The 21,132-nt window shown below is 38.0% G+C and overlaps 2 protein-coding genes across 2 annotated transcripts in view; one reads left to right on the top strand and one right to left on the bottom strand.

Annotated features, from left to right (window-relative positions):
- snrkb (SNF related kinase b) overlaps positions 1-3,605 on the bottom strand; it is a 32,051-nt gene extending 28,446 nt beyond the window's left edge. The window contains exon 1 of the mRNA XM_053631271.1: positions 3,286-3,605. The gene's annotated coding sequence lies outside the window, so the exon portion shown is untranslated. The remainder of the gene's footprint in view (positions 1-3,285) is intronic.
- A 6,576-nt stretch (positions 3,606-10,181) lies between these two features.
- Positions 10,182-21,050, top strand: ldhd (lactate dehydrogenase D). Its single transcript, XM_053631702.1, has 11 exons — positions 10,182-10,620; positions 11,508-11,620; positions 12,490-12,631; positions 12,844-12,985; positions 13,147-13,306; positions 13,457-13,656; positions 13,810-13,938; positions 15,030-15,157; positions 15,722-15,812; positions 17,814-17,925; positions 19,727-21,050. The coding sequence occupies exons 1-11, from the start codon at positions 10,528-10,530 to the stop codon at positions 19,890-19,892; spliced, it is 1,476 nt and encodes a 491-aa protein (XP_053487677.1). The 5' UTR covers positions 10,182-10,527; the 3' UTR covers positions 19,893-21,050.
- The last annotated feature ends 82 nt before the right edge of the window (positions 21,051-21,132 follow it).

Below are 21,132 nucleotides of genomic sequence, written 5' to 3'. Positions count from 1 at the left end.
ATCCTGTCAACCCCGTTTCTGTTATTCACTTCCTTTTTCTTTCTTCTCTCTCTCGCTGTGATATTTTAGTCTCTCAGCGTCTAGAGTGCTGTGTGATGAAATTGCAGTGAGAGCTCTCCTCTCTCACACAACACACAAACACACACACTGCAGCATGCTGCTCTCAGCAGCTCAAAAGGATGTGTGTCAGGACGTTGTGTCCATACTGCACAGTCACACCCACACCCACATACACACACACACACACACACGGTCTCGGTTCAAGGCCTGCAGAATTATGTTCCAAACATTGACACACACTCCCTGACTTATGCTGTTATGAACACACACACGCACGCGCACACACACACACACACACACACACACACACACACACACACACACATAGACAGACAAACACACACACAGACACAGAGCTGCTGAGCGTGGGAAAATGTGCGCATTGCTCAGATGTAGCAGCAGCAGCACACAATGCTACCTCTATCTCTTTATTTCAAATCTTCGATCTACAGAATACAGCCATCCCTACAACCGTGATTTCAACCGTCCCTATAGCCATCGCTACTGCCCTCACTAAAACCGTCCCTACAACCATTCCTAGTGCTCTCACAACCGTCCCTACAACCATTCCTAGTGCCCTCACTACAACCGTCCCTAGTGCCCTCACTACAACCATCCCTACAGCCATCGCTACAACCATCCCCACTGCCCTCACTACAACCATCCCCACTGCCCTCACTACAACTGTCCCTACTGCCCTCACTACAACCATCGCTACAATCGTTCCTACTGCCCTCACTATAACTGTTCCTACAGCCATCACTACAACCATCCCTACAACCATCCCTAGTGCCCTCACTACAACGTCCCTACAACCATCCCTACTGCCCTCACTACAACCGTCCCTACAACCATCCCTAGTGCCCTCACTATAACCATCCCTACAGCCATCGCTACAACCGTCCCTATTGCCGTCCCTACAGCAATTGCTACAAACATCCCTACTGCCCTCACTACAACATCCCTACAACCATCCCTAGTACCCTCACTACAACTGTCCCTACCATCATCCCTACTGCCCTCACTACAACCATCACTACAACCGTCCCTACTGCCCTCACTACAACGTCCCTACAACCATCCCTAGTACCCTCACTACAACTGTCCCTACCATCATCCCTACTGCCCTCACTACAACCATCCCTACTGCCCTCACTACAACTGTTCCTACAGCCATCGCTACAACCGTCCCTACTGCCCTCACTACAAACGTCCCTACAACCATCCCTAGTGCCCTCACTACAACCATCCCTACAACCATCCCTAGTGCCCTCACTACAACCGTCCCTTGTGCCCTCACTACAACCGCCCCTACTACCCTCACTACAACCCTCCCTACAACTTTCCCTACTGCCCTCACTACAACCGTCCCTACAACCATCCCTACTGCCCTCACTACAACCAGCCCTACAAGTAACCCTACCGCGCTGCCTTCTGCCGTCCCTCCAGCTGCATCTACAAACTATCTCTACCACTGTGCCTTGAACCATCACTACCAAGGTAGCCTCCCCTCAAATGTAACACAGGTCATGCCATCATGATTGTTGAATTACAGTGTTTGTGTAAGTCCCTCTGAAATTACATGAACACAATTAGCGTAAGTTTAACACTGTAGGTATTAATTCAACACATTACTGTGAACTAATCCTTCTGATGTTGTATGAACCCCTATAGTGTTTCATTAACAGATCACTTGACACATACACTTACACCGGTATTTATTGAACACTGCAAGATAATAATTCGAAGAGTTTTACAAGTTAAGTCTTTGAAGATTGTAATTCAACACTATAAGTTAATTCAATGTTATGTGAATTAATACAACATTTTAAAAGTTCAACACTGTAGAAGTTCATCATTTTAAGAGTTGACTAAAGACTATGAGTTAATTCATGATTTAAAGCTGCATTAAGTGAGAAAAAGGCCTCTAACTGTTAAATGGGTGGAGTTGAATAAGATTTGAATGATTTATGATTTTTTTGAACTCACTGAGCCTATTTTACCCTATGCACATAAAGCTCCGCCCCCAAAACTTGTGGTGGTTCAACTAGACTTAGCATGCTAACTAGAGTTGCAATTAGCAAGGACTGTCATGACAAGCGGACTCGGATATTCAACTGTTTGAAAGCCAAGTTACAACTCCATAAACATGAAACTTCTCCTTATAATGATTGATCAGGACGTGAAGGGGTGTTGGGGGCATGTCTATAAAATGATTTACAAGGAACAAATCCTAATACAAACATACATTCTGGAGCGGAAGGCGGGTTATTCTGAACTGGAGTTTTAAACTGACACAATGGTGTATACTATTTTATGATTCTAAATAATGTTCCACATTATCAGTACTAGTAAAAAATGAAGAATATTGACCATTGCACCTGTAAAGTCCCCAGGAAATGCCTTGAAACGTGCAGCGGTATTCGATGTGTTGACGTAATTTAGTCAGGACGGGACATATCGAGTGGCTCTTCCCCCTTTTTAAATAGCCAACAGCTTTTAAGCAATGTGATTTTTATAATGTTGGGGGTGGGACACTTCAGATTCTACAGAGCATTTGATTGGATAGAAAATCTAACAAGAAGCTGTACAATGAACACTGAAGTGCAGAATGATGTCATCAAAATTCTTCATCCATACTAATGGTAGCGAGGCTTTACATTTTGAATGCATATAATCTTCTAAATACGAAATTTGTCATTGTTTTGGAGCACACTAGCTTATAGATAACCTTAAGGCAAACATATTCATAATAAAAGCCACAAAACTTCCATTTTGATTTCATGGGGACTTTAAAGAACTAAGTCAGCACTTTATTTAATAGTATATTTCTAGGACCTAATACAGCATTTAAAAAAAAAAAAGTTAGTTAAAATGTATTAATCAGTTCAGCACTGTATGAGCTAATTCATCAATTTAAGAGTTAATGCTCCACTATGTAAGTGAATTCAACCTTTAAGAGTTCATTCAACACTGAGCTTGGACACAAATGATAAGGGTTAATTCAACACTACAATATGTGACTTAATACAGAATAAATGAATAGAAAATGCACGTTAAATGTCATTTTGCAACACACACACACACACACACACACACACGGACAGGACAGAAAATAGGCTCAAAGCAGCCACACGGCCATATTGAACACAATATGTTTAGACACAGAATAACGGTATTAGAAACATACTGTGTGTGTGTGTGTGTGTGTGTTTAATAACTTACCGGAGCGACACGAAGGCTGTTTATCTGTTTACCGAGCATCCGCCTCCTTCTCTTCAGTTCTGACAACAAAATGTTTACCAACCGTCTTTCTCCTTTTCCTGTCACACAGAATCTGCTGAGTCTCGGTTGGTTCGGCTGTAGGAGAAGGTGAAGGTGAAAGGAGTGAAATGAGAGAGAGAGAGAGAGAGAAGGAGAGATGTTGTGCTGAGATGTTGTTGAGCTCGTCAGTGTCTCTGCAGTGCTCGAGCGCTCACCTCGGGCTCGAGCGCACCAGCGCGCCTGCTCTTACGTCAATGCATTCCAGCTCAGACGCGCGAGCGCGCCTCAACAGTATGAGAAGCCAAAAGAGTCAAAAAAAAAATGTCTAGACGCTAAAATAATAGGCCTACCTGTTATATAAAAGCCAACATGATTTCTAATATTAAACATTTTTTTTGTGATCTGTCACTGCATACATTATATGGTTAAAAGTACTGTACTGTATGTGGACACCTGACCATCACACCCATATGTCCTTGATGAACATTCCACTCCAGACTGAGTCCCACTTTGCTTTTATATTAACCTCCACACTTCTGGGAAGGCTTTCCACTAGATTTTGTAGTATGGTTTGGGGGATTTGTGTTCATTCAGCCACAAGAGCAACTCCAACCTTGGCAAACCATGTGTTCATGGAGCTTGGTTTGAGTACATGTTGGAACAGGTTTGGATCTCTTCGTTCCAGTGAAGGGAAATCTTAATGCTACAGCATACAAGGATATCATACTGTAGACATTTGTGTGCTTCCAACTTTGTGGCAACAGTTTGAGGAAGAACCACATATGGGTGTGATGGTCAGGTGTCCATACTTTTGGGCATATAATGTATATGTTTCAGTCACAGGATATTTCTGTTGAGGTTGTCGTATTTGGCACTTAATTTCTGGCTTGATGCTTGTCTATAACAGAGCGCCATTCACATACAAATAATTCACACCTAGTGGAAATTTATCTTAGCCAAGCCACCCAAGGGCATGTTTTTGGGTGGTGGAAAGAAACCTGAGAACCCAGAGGAAACCCACACAGACATAGGGAGAACATGCACAGAAATTCCACCCAAACAGTAACCCAAGCCCAGGATCAAACCAAGGACCCTGGAGCTATGAGGTGTCAACGCTACCCGCTACTCCACTGTGCCACCCACCTAATAAACTAATTTGTTAAATTGCTAAAGCTAGGCATGTTTGCTGCCAAGATAAATTTCCCAGTTGTCCCATAACGTAGCTAACATAGCTAAAAGCAGTATGACAGTGAGGATCTGCTGCACTGCTGCTTACTGAGGATGTACTCTCTGTAGTCAAGTGTATTAGGGAAGTCGCTTATCAGTATAAATGGAAATTAATTTTCTTAATGAGGCACAGACACAATAACACTGATACAGTCAGTCCTCTAATCAGTCTTCAAAATGATGGTGTGATGTCACATGAAACCCAATGATAAGTTTCATTTCAGCATTGGGAGGCACATTGCCCATACTAGCCTAGCCAGTTTTATATTAAATATTAATGATAAGATTCTATTTGCTCAGGTTGCATTGAACTGGTAGATCAATTCGCGAAATATATCTTTAACATATTAAATTACAATTATTGTATTTTAGACAAGCATATTGACCTAGTGAGTTGTATCTGAAACCTACTGTAGCATCAGTGAGAAAGAAGTTTGAAATAATTTGACAGGGATTTTAAATTCACATGACATTATATGACATTATATGACATACACTTGTTTAATGTAATATTTTATGTTTACAGGCATGTCTTGTTGGCCCTTTTGGCTCTTCATAAGTAATTTGTTTAGTGTTCTTCAAATAATACAACAAGAAAACAGAACAATAAGTGTTGAGGTCTGGTAAAAAAAAAAAAAAAAGAAAAAAAAGAAAAAAAAAGAAAAGAAAAGAAAGAAAGAAAGAAAGAAAAAAGACCAAAATTGAAACCAAAATTAACCAAAAAATGAGTTGTTGTTGTTGTTTTTAAAGGTCTACATTAATTCAAACCTCAGCTTTAAAAGAAATCATAAACATATTTCACCGGAACGATATGGAAATGTTTTAAGTGGTATTTTCTAATCTTGTCCTTGCAGTAGGGATTTAAAGATTATACAAGTAAATAAGGAGCCAGTTTAACAAACATGGCTAATAAATTATGTAATAAATCGCTACCTGATTTGCTCACACAGTGAAAGTTTCATCAAGTTGTTGGTTAAGTGCCATAACAAAACAGACATAAGCCTAATTGAGTCAGTTCTATTTCTACATTTTTATAAACAAAACAAAACAAAACAAAACAAAAACATCACAGTATACTGCAGATTACAGTTAAGTAAATAAATAAATAAACAAACAGTAATTAACAGAAACAATAATGTATCAATAAGGTCTTAAGGTCTTTTTATTTATCATATTACACTAAAGATAAAGAGTATACTGTTATAGTGCAAAAATACCTATACAACTGAAAGCAAGATTATTATTTACACATGTGGTAACATCAAGAGTGCAAGAGCTTTAATAGCATTACAAATCATTTCTAAATGCTGTGGGAAACCAGAGTATTCCTTTCTGGGACAAAAGTCATGGGCACTGACTCAACACTGCTCTGAGGAGGAAGTGAAGCTACAGGCTAGAACAGAGAACATTCTGAAAATACCACATCATGAGACACAATGGTGATCACAATTCTGAACAGACACTGCTTGTAAATGGAAAGATAGATTGCAAGAAGCTGTGTGCCTTCCTTGCTTTCTTTTTTGTTTCTCAGCCTGCGTGACTCAAGCAAGCACACCCACGCTTACACACGCATGCATCCCAAATCAATTTCAGACTGAAAACCAATCACATTCGGTCTGGTCGTTGTCAGTGAGGTCTCTTTGATGTTTGGTGTTGATTAGAGAAGCAAGCAGAGCTCATCTGGTGAGTATCACACTTCTCTTGAGCTGGCACAGAGGTGTTAAAACATAAAAACATATGGAATGTCACTCAGGTTTGTTCATGTGGTTTATGACACAGTATGACCTATTGTAACCTACAAACACAAACAAAACTTTACACTACAGTTGAACTCTGTAATATTATGCTGACGTCTGAGACGACCAGAATAACTTTTCCCCCCATAGTGCAGTTTATCGATGCAACCTGCATTAGGCAGACCCTTACAGAAAAGTCACATGAACTTCATGTGTGAGTTTTAGACATATTGGACACGTGGTTTCACATGCAGTGGATGTGTTTTTATTTTGGCATTTGATTATTTTCAGCATGATTCAGTCATTTTAAGTTGTGATCACATTACTCACATAATCACCATCATGAATGCATCATGATCACATGACATTTATGTGATTTATGAAATTTGTGTCCAACATGTAAATATGGGCTATATCTTTTTTTTTTTTTTTTTTTTTTTTTTTACAAAAAATGAGACTACGTAGCTTAATAGTGTTGTTTAATGAAGATTTAACCCTTTAACTTCATGGTAAACAATTCATATATCTCCAATTTTTGATAATATAATATAAAACTACTTTTTACCTATCTAACCGGAAAAGGGGGGTTTAAATTTTAAATAACAAAAAATGCCATGTCAGATGAACAGGAAGTACAGTTTGCACATCCTTTTCTGCAGTTACATGGCATGGTGAAGGTCATCATCGGAGGGCTCTCAAAATGATGAAGTTTTAAAAAATTTAGCCAAAACTACTTAAAGGAAACAATTTAAACACTACCTGAGATAGGTTAAAAGTTATTTTTGTAATTTAAACAAATTTATATATTTTGAGTATTTTGTTAAATGGTAAAATGTAATAATGGTTGCCATATGAGCAACAACATGTGATAATGGAAATGTGATATGTGCATTCGAGAATTGAAACAGGCCTACATAGCAATAAAGACACTAGGCTTCTCTAATACTATATTGACATTTTTCACATTCAAAATAAAAAAAAACTGTTGTAATTTCAGACATTTTGCAGTTGAATCCTATTTTCAAAATTTTGTGTTTCAAGAAAAAGAATTAGGAATTCAAGAAAAAGAATTAAAACATAAAACACCTAAAACATGTTTGGATAACATTTTTGTATGTATTTTGAGTGAGTAAATCCATCCATATGTTTTTTTTTTTTACAACTGTAATTCCTTTCTAGTAGATATAACTTTTACACGCTTACTGTGTGGCGAAAAAAATTATAGTTTAGAAAATGTAGCAACTGGAATTGCAATTACATATATTTTGTGTTATTTTTGACGATATGGTAATTTCCACCAAGTTTATGGCAACAATTTACCAACTAACCTAATTCAAGTAATAAAAATTCATAAAAACATTTCTGATGTAAATATAATAATTCATGCAGTTAAGAAATTTATAGAATAGTACGTTAATGCTTATATGTTCAATTCGCTAACAATCTTGAAACAGAATCTATAAATAAATTATTTTCTAATTAGCTTTACTGACTTAACCCCTGAGGTGAATATCTACACCCACTGAGCTGATTAACATTTACAGTGCTGAATTAACAGAGTACTGAATTAACACAGTGTTTACAGTGTTTCTATATCGTAAATGTAAAACACTTTAAGGCAGCGATCCAATACTGTAACAGTTAAAACAACATTTTAAGACCTAATTCAACACTACATAAACATCTGTAATCTATAAACAAGAACTACACTTCAGTTTGGAGATAAACTCTGCAACATTATGCTGGCAGCATCCAGAATCACCTTTTTTTCCCCCTTAATGCAATTTATCATTCCATCATGCATGTGATAATATGATTATATAGTTCCTTTTTGAATTTTGAAATAGGTTATATACCTGTCTTTATGAAATGAGATTAAGTCACTTAAAATGTGGTTTAGGCAGCAGTTTACAGAAAAATATTCGGCTGGTATTTGGGTGAGACAGAGATTTCGTACTTAGGCTACATTACTTAGGTCCCATACCTACTCTATATTAGCCTTGAAGCACTCTACATTTAAGACATTTTTATTTCTGCCTGAACATTTCCTTTAAAGGAGCAGTCGGTGATCGAAAAGCTGCAAGAGGGTTTAGAGAGTCTGGTAAATCACCACAGTGATAATAAAACCTGATTTCCTCTTTAGGCCCATATTCATGCGTAACACTTGGCTCTATGAAGAGATTTTTCCACAAAATTGAGAGAGAACGCCTTTCTCCCATAGGGAAGTCACTGACGGTGATGGCAGAGAATACAGGGGTTACTATGGGAACCACTTCCGCAACAAGCTGACTGTGAAGTAAGGAAGCTCATTATGCACTGAGCCAGAAGAGAGGAATTCAGATAGTAGATGCACATTTATATGAGTCAGGCCTTGTCATAGTAACCCTAGATACCAGATACCAAATTCCAGGTTTGGGCTGGAGTTTATGGACAGCTAAAATATGCTTAATTAGTCATGGAAACATTAGTCTTGTTCACACATTTTATACATATACTAGTGATTTTATAATAGAATACCAATATAGCACAAAATGTTTTATGCTGTATGTTATGGACACAGTTTATCACAGTGTCTTGCTCAAATTTTATAATTGTGCTTTGTTTCAAATGTACCTAATGAATTAGTCATAAAGTTGGCCTGATGCCAAACTGGAAGCAGTCAGCTTTCTTCACTTAGACATGTCTTGGCAGATCGATGGGCTTTTGGATAAAGGGAAATAGTGTCAGATTTACAAACACATTTTATAGTTCTTTTATTTCACTTTGTTACTCTCAGGCATAGGGCAACCTGAAGGTTCCCTTATTTATACATATGATTTATTAAAAACAATGTTTATATTTGTTAGAGAAAATGACCTTAGAGACAGTGGATATTCAGCATGCACTTTAAAAAAATCATGGGCACTACCTCAACAAAGATTATATGATTATGTTTTATGTTTTTTTTATTTTTTTAAAAAGACTGATTATATATCTTAAATATTGGTATTGGATTTGGTTCTTGAAGTTAAATATTTTAGTTTGTATTTTCAGTTGAGATACACTATGGGATTTTTCTTTTAATATGTTTTTAAATGTGAAAGTCTCATGGAACACACAGTTGACTTCATATTGAAGTTTGTGTCATATGTTTGTTCGGGTTTTTTTATTTTTATTTTAGAAAAGTGTTATGCATTCCAGTGTATACAAGATATACAGAGGAATGACAGTAAAACCTACTTGACTTGACTTTTAACAAAATAAGTTTGTTTATCCTTTAACAACTGCAATTTGTTATAGTCGTTTTGGCACATCCTGAATGAATAAATGTTTAGCATTGATAATTATATAAAACCATATAATGAATCAAGTAATGAAAATGTAAGCTCTCCAGTCTAGTTACATAAACATTATGGGTGTTTCCCAGTGGCTTCTGTATTATACAGATGTGATGTAACATCTCCCCCTTGTGGAGCAGCAGGACAGAGAGTGCAAAAAGAGCACATCCACATACTTTACATTGCTCCTCCTCTTAACTGATGCGTTGTGGGCCTGTGGTGAATTCCATTAGCAAGTATAAAGTTAAATTCATAATTATAACGTTAAAGGCTAACTTTTACATTTAAAGAACATCTGGAATAAACTATATATTCATATGGAAAACAACTGCGCATGCGCGAGCTCCTTAGCTTTAAGCTTTTTATTTTAAGCAGATTTTTGTTTTTTTTTTTATTCTGCATTTTAAATAAAATTTATCAAACCCATTGTTTTGTTTTTGTATCAGAATTGCATTTAATTCACAATGCTTTACGAATAAAAAAAACAACAACCCCGACTTAGATCTAATTAATATAGACCCACTGTAATTCTGGGGAAATTACATTGATTAGTGCATTTGCACAGTTCCATGAACCCAAATGCACCTTATGTAAAATAAAATCCACATTAGAAATCTCCTTTTAGAGATTTACCAAGTATGCTTACATCACATATAGCCTACATACAGTGCAGTAAATATATTTGTATATAGTTCCAGTTACCGTCATGACGCTGATCCCGGAAGTAAAAGTTTATTGGCTGAATCTCAAATGTCTCAAAAGTGCACTATATAACGTGTAGAAACCCTTTATATCACACAGTATGTAGTTAACCACTAGGGTAGGGAGTAGAATACAATTTAGGACACAGGCTTTCCCCCTCGACACTTCAAGGATTTTTATTTGTAATTATTTATTTAGTTGCAGAGCGGCCATTTAAAGGCATGAGCTCCGGGTTACTGAGGCTGGGACTGCAGCTTCGTCCTGACCGGCTAGTGTCCTGTCACAGAGCATGGAGAAAACATTATTCTGCTCAAGTAAGAGCTGCTACTCTGTCTCTGTGTGTGCGTGTGTGCGTGTGTGAGAGAGAGCAAGTGTGAGTGAGTGTGTATGAGTGAGTGTGTGTGCGCCATGTCGTTTCGGATACGTAATAACTTACTAAGAAATACCAATGGAGGACGACATTATTATTATTATTATTATTATTATTATTATTATTATTAGTAGTAGTAGTAGTAGTAGTAGTGGTGTCATCATCATCCAGCATACAGTCTTTCATGTCGTTTTGAGCAGTTTTAGATGTAGTTTTGTTCAGCTGTGTTCAAAATAATACCATTAATCAGGGTTGACAGGTTTGCAGCCCAACTACATCACAAACACCACACAAAAGACCTGACCTTCTTTTTTTTTTTTAACTCCCCTGCACACATTTACATCTTGGGGCAGTTTAGTGTAGTCAGTCCACCTTCATGCATGTTTTTGGGAGGTGGGAGGAAACCTGAGAACCTGCAAAAAACTACACAGACAGGGAGAACATGCAAAACTACATGCACATACAGTACCTCAAGCTCAGAATCAAACCGGTGACCCTGGTGCTCCATTGTTCCACCTTGGATCACCACTGAGTAGATATTATTTTGGAGCCAGCCCTTTCTAAGTACAGAGTGCTCAGAGACACTGAGTTTATCAGGCACAGCAGATTAAATTTCACAGTCAGTGAAAGTGCACTTATATGTGAAATTTACTTTATAAGCATTGTGCTTTTAATCGTTTTTATTGCTTGTATTTTTTGGTATTGGAAAACAACATCATGAGAGTACAGAAACAAATGAGAACGTACTCTGAGAAACACCCTGCTACACTCTGAATATACAGGACCACAGCTGGCCCCATTCATTGATGTTTTTTGTTCTCCTGCCTGTAGAGTGGAGCTCTCGAACAGGCCGTAGCAGCTTTCCGCTCAGTCAGCGGTGATGATGGTGTGTCTATGGGTTTAGCAGTGCGAGAACAGCATGGGAGAGATGAGTCGGTGCACAGGTGAGACACACGAAGTTCATGCTATGACTGAAGCTCATTCCACAATAGATAAAGATCCTGTTGAGTGATATTGTGTCTAGAACAAATTGGCAACATTTATGGCTTCCATTTGTAAGCCATGGTGACTGGATAATTTTAAAGACATTTTATACAGTTTTATAACACACTTTGTTGCCTTGATTTACTCCAATTAGACATTCAGAATGACCTGGATAAATGAATGCAAACCAAAGACAAGTGCATTAATTATAGTCCACTATAGGCATGCGCTAATCTTTGGTTATACAGCTAATATTAAACATACACAACGTTAGTGAGGGGTTTATGTAACAAAAATAAAACTGATAAAAATGGATTTGGTAAAAATGCAGGTAGAGAAATTTAGTTTATCAAAATGCAACTGATTTTATAATCGAGTGATAAACAGTAATTTCATTTAGTAAATTCAGAGATGATTTAAAAGCATGGCATATTTTGATTAAGCATAAGACATGTCTAAGATGTATCATTGTTAATCATTTATGATTCATACCGTGAAACTACTATTAACATATAATATGGTTATGTATAAGGATAGAAATGACAAGAAAGGAGATTGAAAAAAATCATTATGATAAAGTAATTTAATTGTAATTAAACATCAGATAATTTACACAAGCTTTTACACACAGTTACTTTCTCCTTGTTTATCCTTTGGCATGGATATTTTAACTTTCCCCACATTCATCTTTTACTGTCAGTTAAATTTGGTTCTTGTTTGGTGTGGGTAATTTTTTTATTATTATTTCTACCTTGTTTATTGTGGGTCATTTTTGTTATTTCTACCTTGTATCCACCATGTATAACAGTATTTCATTCTGATTTGTCAGATGTCGCCCCCCAGATGTTGTTGTGTTCCCCCGGTGTGTGGAGGAGGTCAGTGCTCTAGCCAAAATCTGTCACCATCACCGATTACCCATCATCCCCTTTGGCACAGGAACGGGTCTGGAAGGAGGAGTGGGTGCTGTGAAGGTGAGTGTGAGAGTCTCTTGCGTACACCCCCCAACTCCCCCATAACATTACAGTGTTCAGCTACATGCTAAAATATTGTTTGTGTTTCTAAAAGAGTACAGAGTAGTCCAGATTAAGTTTACTATATATGATTTTTGGCCAAGAAACATCACTTAAGCTTCTATTACATTTTTAATTATTTAATTTTTTGTCTGAAACATTGTGTGTTGCAGGGTGGTGTGTGTTTCAGTCTCAGGAAGATGGACCAGGTGCTGGATTTGCACCCGGAGGACTTTGATGTGACCGTGGAGCCCGGTGTCACTCGTAAAGTACTCAACTCCTACCTGCGTGACACAGGCCTCTGGTTCCCCGTGGGTGAGACTCACTATAATAATACTAACTGAGTTTATAGACAGAGCTTCATCATGAGTGGTTCAGTGCAGGATGTGTAGTTCCCTGACTGAGCTGGATGTCAATCAGTGCAGGTGAGCCTTTAGTGTATTACAGTAGGTGTGTGTGTTTGTGTGTGTCAATAGACCCTGGTGCTGATGCCTCTCTTTGCGGCATGGCTGCCACCAGTGCATCAGGCACTAACGCTGTGCGCTACGGTACCATGCGCGATAACGTCCTCAATCTGGAGGTGGTGCTGGCGGACGGGACAATCATACACACAGCAGGCAAAGGGCGACGACCAAGGTATAACACACACCCTGCATCTCAACCTTACTAATGATATTAATAATAAGCAATAAAGTTCAAATGCTACAAAACAAACCCTGTCAAGTGAAAAATAAAGAATTCTATCCTTCATTTATCCTCAGTCTCACTGTAATGACTTGTTTGTAGAAAGAGAGCAGCAGGCTACAACTTGACGAACCTGTTTGTGGGCTCTGAGGGGACGTTGGGGATCCTGACCAAGGCCACACTCCGGTTGTATGGCATTCCAGAGGGCATGGCGTCGGCCGTCTGCTCCTTCCCCTCAGTTCAGACAGCCGTGGACAGCACAGTGCAGGTGCTGCAGGCCGGAGTGCCCATCGCTCGCATCGGTGGGTGAACATTAAAGGGCACAGCGAGTCCACACTGCACCATCTGCACATCCAGAATAATAGTTTTCAGTGTCACATTTTACTAGGATATGGTTACAATTTTTGTCTATAAAAGTGTTGGTCAATTTTAAAAGGCACAGTGCCATATTACAGAATTCCTGGACGATGTGATGATCGGTGCCTGTAACCGCTTCAACTCTCTGTCCTACCCGATCCTGCCGACGCTCTTCCTCGAGTTCCATGGCAGCTCCAGGAGTCTGGAGGAGCAGGTGTCTATCACAGGTGTGTACGTGTGTGTGTGTGTGTGTGTGTGTGTGTGTGTGTGTGTGTGTGTGTGAAAAAATCCAGAAAAACAAAATTTTTGCAGTATACTTGGACTTGAAAGAGGGCCATGACACGTCCCTGAAGAAACTGTAATATTTCATATACAGTTAAGGCTAACAGTTTACATACACCTAGGCTAGTTACTCAATATCAGTTTTTCACAACTCCATACAATAAACTTTTCATGTTACCATACATTTCTAGATGCCAGTTAGGGGATCTACTTTGCTCACTTCAGGGGTAATTTTAAATCTATCAGTAACATACAGATTTATTTCAGCTTTAATTCACTATATCATAATCCCAAAATTATCCACTATTATGGATCAACACACAAAGATCTCAAATGCAGATTTTTCAGTTTCCAGTTCTAATATCCAGATGGTTAGCAAAGCTGAAACAGAGCCCAGTTTGAGTCGATAAAATTGTACTTAGCAAACTGGCTTGATAAATGCAGCTCACTTTGCTATATTCCCTTTGTGCATTTTAAGATGTAAATCTTTTAAAACTGAGACATTTTTATTCAGGAAAACTTGTTATTAAATATTAATTATTACTTTTTAATTTAAAGGTATTTCAGGCATACTAATAAGTAGCAAGAAGGACTATACTCGTGGGGAGGTTGTTGGCATCGAGTTCTACATGTTTGTTGATCGTTTTAGCACCTTGACATTTAAACAATATGGCCAAAAGTTTGCGGACACCTGATCGTGAGTATTTAAAGCAGCAGACAACATAACTGCATATATCGTGTGTTGGTGTGGACACTAATATAGTTATTGTTATGGTTATCTTTATAGTTATCGTTCTTGGTAAGAATGTGCCTTTAGTTCCAGTGAAAGGAAATTGTAAAGATTAAGCATACAAAGTCATCATAAACAATTGTGTGCAACAGTGTAAGGAAGAACCAACAACTTCGTGGCAACAGTTTAGGGAAGGCCCACATATGGGTGTGATGGACAAGTGTCCACATACTACTGGTCATGTAGTGTATAATTTAGTAATAATAATAATTTTGTAATAATAAAATTGTGTGTGTGTGTCTCCAGAGGAGATCACACGGGAGAATGGTGGCTCGGACTTCGCCTGGGCTGAGGATGAGGAGACACGCTCACGACTATGGAAAGCTCGACATGATGCCTGGTATGCCGCACTAGCACTGCGGCCGGGCTGCAAGGTGAGAACACACACACACACACACACACACACACACACAACTGCTGTGCCAAAAAACAAGAAAAATACCATTTTGTTCTTTCTATATCTCTATATTGTTCTGTCTCTCTCTTTCTCATTGTGTCTCCACTCAATGAATGCGACTGGTCAGATTTGTGTTTGTATATGAGCATGTTTTTATATCTAGGCTGGGACCAAATGTCCCCACAAGGATAGGAATAGTATGGGTCAGTTTTGATCTTGTGGGAACATTTTTCTTTTTTCAAAAAACTTTCCTTTTTACAAATTAAAAAATGCTGTATGGAGTAAAGGGAAACACAATAAAAGGTAATAAAAGAAAATAACCGATGCTGCAGTAAGTGTGTTCCAGTCTCTCCATCACCGCGTGTGTTTGGCTGCAGTTCGTTTCATCATTCATCTTCATTTGAAGACTTTAAAAAAATTAATTAAAATGGGTACGGATGGAAATGTAGCTCATGATGGCTCAAACCCAAAACAGACCAGTGTATACGCCTGACTGTGTGACGGATTACTCCCTTCTCTGTTTCTCTCATTTGCTGTGCAGGCATACTCCACCGACGTGTGTGTGCCAATCTCCCGTCTGCCTCAGGTCATAGTAGAAACCAAAGACGACCTGATCAGAAGCAATCTTATAGGTATACACACATTCACTAAGTTCCAAATGCAAGCTACGAATGTGACATTAAGATTAAATAGTGTGCTGAAATAAAGTGTAAAGTTAGCTACACTTTCTGTAACATTTCTCTAGGTCACATAGCATCACTGTGCTCTCTTTAGCTGAATGTGTTCATTTACAGTATATAGAGTGCAATCTTGCTATCATTTCACTAAGAAACTGTAAAGTCCTCTGTCCTGAAGACTTTAGTTGTTTTGGAAAACAGCTTAAAGATGTTTACAGCTTACAAGTTAGAGCTTTACCTCTGTCTTTCACAACCCCTTCGAAAACCCCTTACTAATGTCCCCTCCAAAAATATTGGAACAAGGCCAATTCTGTTGCTTTTGCTATACACTGAAGACATTTGGGTTTGAAATTAAAACATGAATATGAGACAATAGATCAGAATTTCAGCTTTCATTTCCTGATATTTACATCCAGACGTGTTAAACAACTTAGAACATGGCACCTTTGATGGCAGACCAACCAATTGTTAGGTGAGCAAAAGTATATGAACAGACAGTCTTAAAGTAAATAACACTTAATATTTGGTTGCTTATACCTTATTTCCAATAAGTGCATCAAGCCGGAGACCCACTGACATCATATAACTGTTGAATTCTTCTTTTGTGATGCGTTTCCAGGCTTCTACTGCTGCTTCTTTCAGTTGTTGCTTGTTTCAGGGGTTTCTCCCTTCAGTCTCCTCTTCAGGAGGTGAAATGCTGCTCAATTGCGTTAAGGTCTGGTGATCGATTTGGCCAGACTAAAACCTACCACTTTCGCCATGATGAAGTCCTTTGTTGTGTTGGAAGTGTGTTTTGGGTCGTTGTCATGCTGCATGATGAAGTTCCTCCCAATTAGATTGGATGCATTTCTCTGTAAATTGGCAGACAGTTTGTTTCTATTTACTTCTGAATTCATTCTTGATCATGAGTTACATCATCAATGAAGATTATTGAGCCTGTTTCAGAAACAGCCATGCAAGCCCAAGTCATGCTTGACTGATGTTTTGGATCATGAACAGATCTGTTCGTTCTCCACACTTTGGCAGAAATTAATCTTGGTTCCAGAACTTTTGTGGCTCATCTCTGTATTTCTGTGCGATCTGGTCTTCCCATTCTTATTGCTTATGAGTGGTTTGAATCTTGTTTGAATGAGCCTTAAATTTATGGCCTCTATGTTTCTATGTGACTGTGATACCTTCATCCCTGCCCTATGGAGGTTGTTGGTGATGTCACTTGTTTTTGGCTTTATCTTCACAGCTTTCACAATGTCTGTCATCTACTGCTGTTGTTTTTTTTTTGGCCGACCTGTTCAGTGTCGGGTTGTTAGTACAGCATTGGTTTCTTTCTTTTCAGGACTTTCCAAATTGTTATATTGGCTATGCCCATTGTTATATTGGCTATGTTCATGCAGTGGCTCTGATAGCTTTTCCCTCTTTTCTCAGCTTCAAAATGGCTTGCTTTTTCCCCATAGACAGCTCACTGATCTTCATGTTGGTTTATCCTTTTAAATAACAAATTTAGTCTTCACAGGTGAAACCCAGGGCTCAAACCAAGAGTAGACATTCAGTGCTAATTGTTTAAACAATCAATCTAAAAAGGCACACCTGAGCAACAAAAAACCACAGCAGTCACATGTTCCAATATTTTTGATGACTTGAAAAATGTGTGGGTTCAAACAAATGGTAGACTACCGTATTACAAGTTGTTTAACACATCTAGATGTAAATATCAGAAAATGAAAGCAGGAAGTCTGATCTATTGTCTCAGATTCATCTTTTGATCTCAAACCAAAATGTCTTCAGTGTATAGAAAAAAAACCCCTGAACTCGCCGTTCCAATACTTTCGGAGGGGGCTGTATGTTAAACAAACTTCGCCTAAAAAATGAACTTCACATCTCAACAATTACACGTTTTATTAAAATACATTTGTGTGGGGCGTATTAGAAATGTGTGTGTGTGTGATGTTTCTGTGTCAGGTCCGATTGCAGGTCATGTGGGAGATGGGAACTTCCACTGCTTCATGGTGTTAAACCCTGATGACCCTGATGAAGTGCAGAGAGTTCACGAGTTCACAGATAGACTGGCCAGGTCTGAACATCTCTCTCTTTCTGTTTCTCTCTCTCTCACTCTCTCTGTCAGCTTCCACGTGAATCTTTATGCATATAGCTGACTCCAAAAGTCTTTTTAAAAAATGGTCAAATTATAGTTTCTCAATACCACAGTATTTCATTTACCACTAACCCGAGGAAATAAAGCCTATTTCCATCTGAAGGATTTTAGGCAAAAATGTTTTGAAATGTTTTCCAATTAAGAAACAACAATTAATGGTAACTACTTACAAATATCAAATACAGGCGAAACCTTTTTCCGTATAACTTTAGCACATAAAATGTTGGTTGAAATGGGGGAAAAAGCTATTGTGGAAACAGTTTTAATTTCAAAATTTCATTTAATGAAAATAAAATTAGCAAATATTTTTAACACTTATTTTATGGCTTGCCCTAAGCCCTGTTCACACCGGGACGATTTTCACAGCGTGAAAAACGGTCCGTTTAACTCCCCAATGGCTGTCAGTGAGAGTGTTCACACCCAGGAGTACAATGCGTGGCATCAAAGCATCCCTTTTTTTTTACCGTCGAGGGGTTAGTTTTTTATTGAGATTCACGCTTTTGTTCACGCGCCTGGAGCCGCTGAAATTACATAAAAGTGTGTCTTGATGGTGCTCAAGTACAAAACTGTCTTACCGAAGAAGAAGCCTAAAAAAAAGGCGAAGAAGATTCAAGCACCCACCATTTTACTGAGGGAGTGCACAAGTGACTTACCTGAAATTAAATGCTCAATGCTAATAAATCCTTCTGCCTACACACATAAACAAGGTTTCATTTGAAAACACCAGATTCAAAATTACACACTAAATACCATAAGTGTATTTATTATGTTGTGGCTATTTTTTGATGACACTGAAATGCAAGAAAATATTGTAAATGATCCATTTAATTCTTTCAGTGTTGTTTTTTTACACTAAAGAGCATCGTTTGTTTCTTTATCTCTTCCCTGCAAATGATAATCCGCTGATTAAAATAGCTAAGTGCCCCATTATTGAGTCGGTGTATTATCATATTGACCATAAAAAAAGACTATTCATAGTGAACACTTCAGCAATTTACAGGAACATTAATATTTTTGGGCACAACAATAGTTGCCCCCCTCCCAAAATATTTTTATTACAAAAATAAAATAATCTGGGTCTTCCCATAACTATGTTAATGCTATTGCTGTGATTTATGAATTCAAATCATTACTTATTTAAAAAGAGTATGTTGTTTAAAATGAGAATTTTAAGGATTTAGCTTTAAAGAAGTATTTGTTGCAGTGGCCAAATCACCAAAGACCTTACATTTCACAAAAGTGCATACGTGCTTTAGCGAATTTGTAAAAAGTGTGTGAACAGTTTAAAGGTGTAAATACTGACGACTTCTTCGTCTCAGTGATAAGCGGGTGTCAGAAACAGAAAGTTGTGCAGCGCCACCTTGTGTATTTCTGTTTCAATAAGCGTCATCTACTGTCAGGGAGTGAATTCACACTTTCATTCAGTGCGTTGCTGCATTTAACGCCTGGGTGTGAAACACAAAAAAACCACAGTGAAAAATGGACTGTTTAACGCACTGCGAAAAACCTGGGATAAGGTCAATAGGAATATGTTGTGTAAACAGGGTAAGTAAAGACTTCTCTTACAGCCTTAAATGGTTTCTTAAAGAATAAAGACCAGCTGAATAAAATGTATATAAAAATACTGTGGACTTTTGGATTTAACTGGATCACTTTTATTCTGATGAACATGGATAATAATTAGTGCTGCTTCCCCCAATCTTCCCATGTGTGTTTATAGGATGGCTCTGTTAGTTGGCGGGACGTGTACAGGAGAACACGGCGTGGGTTTGGGGAAAAGGGCTCTGCTGCGGGAGGAACTCTGCCCTCGGACCATGGAGGTGATGCAAGGCATCAAAGCCACACTGGATCCCAAAAACCTCATGAACCCTGGGAAAATCCTGTAGGTGACCTTTGACCTGTGGTCAGAAGCAGAGAGGACAGAACTACCATGAGAGTACATCTCTTCATCTCAAATGGTAGATCACATGTGTAGTGGTGGTGTTAGAACGTCACCCATTTTAAGTATCCTGAACACTAGAATACGGTTCTCATAAGTCTTCTTCTCTGTGGCCAAGAGTCTGTGTGTGTTACCCATAATGTAATCAAATGTGATGCTGCGAAATGGCATTTGCTGATTGCTATAAATGGCAGTGATTCAGTTTAGCCTTTAAATAATTCATTATAAAGGACAGTGAATCAATTCAGCTTTTAAATGATTCACTATAAATGGCAGTGAGTCGGTTTAGCCTTTAATTTATTACATAATTTGATAAATTGTGACATTAGCACATGTTCACATTTATTAAGCATTGTTTAAATTACATTAAATCAGATTTTGAACTTCTCGTTTCGACTTTGTGAATAGCCTATGGCTGGAATAGTTTGAGAGATGACAGGTGAAATAGTGACATTATGCATAAGCTGTCTTTTTTTTTTTTTTTTTTTGAGAAATAGAAATTAGCTTTCCACTAGCTGTTCATTCAATTGCTCAGTCTGAATTGTCCATGATAAAGAAAGGCAGCCATCTGCTTACTGCTTTCCATATAGGACACTTTATCTCAGAAATGCCCTCTACCTAGGCCGCTCGTTATTGAATGGAAGCATGGATCAATTGAAGCATTTCCAATAACAATACAATTAACTTTGGTTCTAATTTAATTTCAAACACGGAATGAATAAATATATTTTTAAAAAAGGTATTAATTATCTTCTTATTGCTTTTAAGTCAGATATGAATGCAGGAATGTACTCCATGTGGTAAGTGACTGTTTTGCATGTTATAAATCCCAGTAGATCATATTGTTGCTTACTGGTACTTCCCACATGGGACATATTATTGGAGTTTAAATTATATTCTGAAATTTAATATTACAGTTCAATAATTGAAACTATATTATAGTTAGAAGATTTGTTTGCAGTTCACTCTGTGAAAGATGCAAATAATGTGACGTATAGAATGTACTGTACAATACACCCCGTCAGTGTTTGTAAACAAAAAAGACCCGAGTAGCTTAGCAACCTGATGCTAATTTATAATCTGACTGAAGACTCTATCAAGAAATGTTGTCCACTTATTGTGATACCACTAAATATGGAATTATGAATAAATTATGGAAGTACCACTGATATCTTGGTTACAGTAGC

The sequence above is a fragment of the Ictalurus furcatus genome, chromosome 8, assembly GCF_023375685.1.
Source record: "Ictalurus furcatus strain D&B chromosome 8, Billie_1.0, whole genome shotgun sequence".
NCBI lineage: Eukaryota > Metazoa > Chordata > Actinopteri > Siluriformes > Ictaluridae > Ictalurus > Ictalurus furcatus.
The sequence above is the reverse complement of the archived record's forward strand: the minus strand, read 5'-3'. Positions and strand labels throughout refer to the sequence as shown.

Bases quoted from the DNA above. Each gene is read 5' to 3' on its own strand.
- ldhd (XM_053631702.1), top strand. From the start codon at position 10,528: ATGAGCTCCGGGTTACTGAGGCTGGGACTGCAGCTTCGTCCTGACCGG. The intron at 10,621-11,507 runs GTAAGAGCTGCT...TCCTGCCTGTAG, and splicing joins GAAAACATTATTCTGCTCAA to AGTGGAGCTCTCGAACAGGC. The intron at 13,307-13,456 runs GTATAACACACA...ACTTGTTTGTAG, and splicing joins GGCAAAGGGCGACGACCAAG to AAAGAGAGCAGCAGGCTACA.